We start from the raw sequence: 3,661 nt of genomic DNA, 5'->3' as shown, positions 1-3,661 counted from the left end.
GAATGGCAACTCCTTTTCCTTATAAGAACGAGAAAGTCGTCCCATGGAGATATGGGGCAACTGCATTAGATGAGGGAGAATATGCGAATCCGACTGTGGAAAACATATCAGGCATTGGTGGAATGACCAGAAGTGGTCGAATATTTACATCACCAGAATTGGCAAGAGAAAGAACCAATGATAGGGAAGCAACAATGGCTGCAAAAGCAAATGAGTTCTTGAGGGGAAAGAAAGTGGAGGCCGAGGAGACCCCTGATAAAGGGGAGAAGAGGGAAATATCTGAAGAAGAAGTTGGTGAATTCCTAAAGTTCATACAACAGAGTGAGTACAAAGTAGTGGAACAGTTGAACCGCATGCCTGCCCGGATTTCCTTGCTAGAATTACTCATGCACTCTGCTTCCCACCGAAAGTTGTTGATGAAGATACTCAGTGAGGCTCATGTGGAGCAAGGTATTTCTCTGAACAAGTTCGAGGGCATTGTTGGCAACATCGTTGCTAATAATTACCTCACCTTCACTGATGAAGAAATACCTGTTGAGGGGAGAGGTCATAACAAAGCACTTCATGTCTCTATGAAATGCCTGGATCATGTGATAGCACGTGTCTTAGTGGATAATGGATCCTCCCTAAACGTCATGCCAAAAGCCACCTTGGAGAAGCTACCCAGTGACGGAACGCATATGAAGCCAAGTTCTATGATTGTGAGAGCCTTTGATGGTAGTAAGAGGGAAGTGATGGGAGAGGTAGAATTACCAGTCCAAATCGGTCCGTGTGTCTTTCAAGTAACATTCCAAGTCATGGACATCCTCCCGGCCTATAGTTGTCTCTTGGGTCGCCCATGGATCCATTCTGCAGGGGTTGTGCCTTCTACACTACATCAAAAGTTGAAGTATGTTATGGGAGACAAGCTGGTGATAGTGGCAGGAGAGGAGGATTTCCTGGTGAGCGGACCATCATCCTCCCGTTATATCGAAGCAGCCGAGGAAGCTCTCGAGACAGCTTTCCAATCTCTGGAGATCGTGGGAAACACCTATGTGGAGCCATTCGCGGTCAACCCGCATCTGTCGCGTGCTTCTATCATGATGGCCAAAGTCATGCTAAGAGAAGGCTATATGCATGGGAAAGGTTTGGGCAAGTGGGGACAAGGGCGAGCATTCCCTCTGGAGGTTGTCGAGAACAAGAATAGGTATGGCCTGGGATACAAGCCCACCAAGGAGGATAGGAGAAGGCTGATAGAGGAAAGGAGAGAGCGCAGTCTGGCTCGGGTGGAAAGACGGGAGCCCAAAGTGAGAAGAATTCGTATCTGTGACCTCAAAGAGAGCTTTCGCAGTGCTGGTTGGGTTAATGCTGGCCACATAGCAGCTGTGGGAGATGAAGATGGATCGGGAGGCTCCAGTTTCGTGTGGGCCTGCTCCCCGGATGCACAACTCGACAACTGGAAAATGCTGGATTTGCCCGTGATGCTTAATTTGAATAAGATGTAATAACTTTAATTAATCCTATAGCTTTACCCGGGGCTTTAGGATTCATGACTTACGGGTTGACGCTTTTAGTTTGTTATGCTCAGCGCGATAATCAAAGTGTGTTTGTTTGTGTTTTATCATCATTTTGCATTCCTCGTCGTTTTTCTGTTTATTTATTTTCTTTTCCTTAACTCAAATAATGCAGATATGACAATGAATGTTTTGAAAATAATTATGTCGATATTCCTAATTTTGGGCGCCTTGTCAATAATACGGAAGATGATTGTGATGATGACCCGGAACCCCCTCCTGAACTGTTGAGACTAGTGGAACAAGAGTGTAAGGAGATGAAACCTCACCAGGAAGATGTTGAAGTACTCAAGTTAGGGAATGAGGATGAGGTAAAGGAGGTGAAGATCGGTACAGCCATGAAAGCAGAAGTGAAAGAAAAATTACGTGTCTTATTGAGGGAGTTCAGGGATGTGTTTGCTTGGTCTTACAATGACATGCCAGGCCTCGATACAGATATTGTACAACATAAGCTCCCACTCAAGCCGGAATGCCCACCGGTAAAGCAAAAGCTAAGAAGAATGAAACCGGAAATGTCCTTGAAGATCAAGGAGGAGGTACAGAAACAATTCGATGCAGGGTTTCTAGCTGTGGCGAGATACCCAGAATGGGTAGCAAACATTGTACCGGTGCCTAAGAAGGATGGTAAAGTTCGGATGTGTGTCGATTATCGAGATTTGAATCGTGCAAGCCCAAAGGATAATTTCCCATTACCACACATCGATACCCTAGTTGATAATACAGCCAAGAATTCACTGTTTTCATTCATGGATGGTTTTTCGGGGTATAACCAGATCAAGATGGCGCCAGAAGATATGGAAAAGACGACTTTTATTACATTGTGGGGCACATTTTGTTATAAGGTGATGTCTTTTGGACTCAAGAATGCTGGGGCAACATATCAAAGGGCGATGGTGGCACTTTTCCATGATATGATGCACAAGGAGATTGAAGTTTATGTGGACGACATGATCGCGAAGTCCGTATCAGAAGAAGAACACGTCCTCAACTTGAGAAAGTTATTCGAGAGATTGAGGAAGTATAAGCTTAGGCTGAATCCCGCTAAATGTACATTTGGAGTGAAATCCGGGAAATTGTTGGGCTTTATTGTCAGCCAGAGGGGGATAGAGGTGGATCCAGACAAAGTGCGAGCGATAATGGAAATGCCTGCGCCTAAGACGGAAAAAGAAGTTCGAGGGTTTTTGGGTAGATTGAATTACATTGCTAGATTCATCTCCCAATTAACTGCTACTTGTGAACCGCTGTTCAAGTTGTTACGAAAGAACCAGGCTGTAGTGTGGAATGAGGATTGTCAGGCCGCTTTTGAGAGAGTCAAACAATACTTACGGGACCCTCCTGTATTACGTCCACCAGAACCAGGAAGGCCACTCATTTTGTATTTGACTGTATTGGACGAGTCAATGGGTTGTGTATTGGGTCAGCATGATGAGGATGGCAAAAGAGAGCACGCTATATATTACTTGAGCAAGAAGTTCACAGACTGCGAACAACGATATTCATCGTTAGAGCGGACTTGCTGCGCATTGGCATGGGCCGCTCATCGTTTAAGGCAATACATGTTGAGTCATTCCACATGGTTGATATCTAAGATAGACCCTATCAAGTATATCTTTGAAAAGCCTGCTCTTACTGGAAGGATAGCTCGATGGCAGATGTTATTGTCAGAGTACGACATCATATATGTCACTCAAAAATCTGTCAAGGGTAGCGCACTAGCAGAATACCTAGCTCATCAACCCCTTTGTGATTATCAACCAATGCAACCTGAATTTCCCGATGAGGATATCATGGCTTTATTCGAAGAAAACGAAGAAGACCAAAACGAAAAAGCATGGACAGTGTTATTCGACGGAGCCTCGAATGTGATGGGACATGGAATAGGGGCAGTGCTTATCTCCCCGGAGCGTCAGTATATACCAATGACGGCAAGGTTGTGTTTTAGTTGCACAAATAACATCGCTGAATATGAAGCTTGTGCCATGGGTATTCGAGCAGCAATTGAGTCTAAGGCAAAAATGCTGGATGTGTATGGAGATTCAGCTTTGGTCATCCATCAATTGAAAGGAGAATGGGAAACTAGGGATACAAAATTAATTCCATACCAAGCC

At 44.7% G+C, this 3,661-nt stretch overlaps 1 protein-coding gene across 1 annotated transcript; it reads left to right on the top strand.

The window, feature by feature from the left end:
* Positions 1-572: 572 nt before the first annotated feature.
* On the top strand, positions 573-1,461 carry LOC148206026 (uncharacterized). Its single transcript, XM_088106280.1, has 2 exons — positions 573-941; positions 1,363-1,461. The coding sequence occupies exons 1-2, from the start codon at positions 573-575 to the stop codon at positions 1,459-1,461; spliced, it is 468 nt and encodes a 155-aa protein (XP_087962406.1).
* Positions 1,462-3,661: the final 2,200 nt, after the last annotated feature.

This window comes from Vigna umbellata, chromosome 1 (genome assembly GCF_029865625.1).
Source record: "Vigna umbellata cultivar VRB3 chromosome 1, Vumbellata_1.0, whole genome shotgun sequence".
Taxonomy (NCBI): Eukaryota; Viridiplantae; Streptophyta; class Magnoliopsida; order Fabales; family Fabaceae; genus Vigna; species Vigna umbellata.
Note: the sequence above shows the minus strand (reverse complement) of the source record. Positions and strands in the feature narration are given on the sequence as shown.

Coding starts and splice junctions, on each gene's coding strand:
- LOC148206026 (XM_088106280.1), top strand. CDS start 573: ATGAAATGCCTGGATCATGTGATAGCACGTGTCTTAGTGGATAATGGA. Junction 942..1,362: donor CAGGAGAGGAGGATTTCCTG/GTGAGCGGACCA, acceptor GCCACATAGCAG/CTGTGGGAGATGAAGATGGA.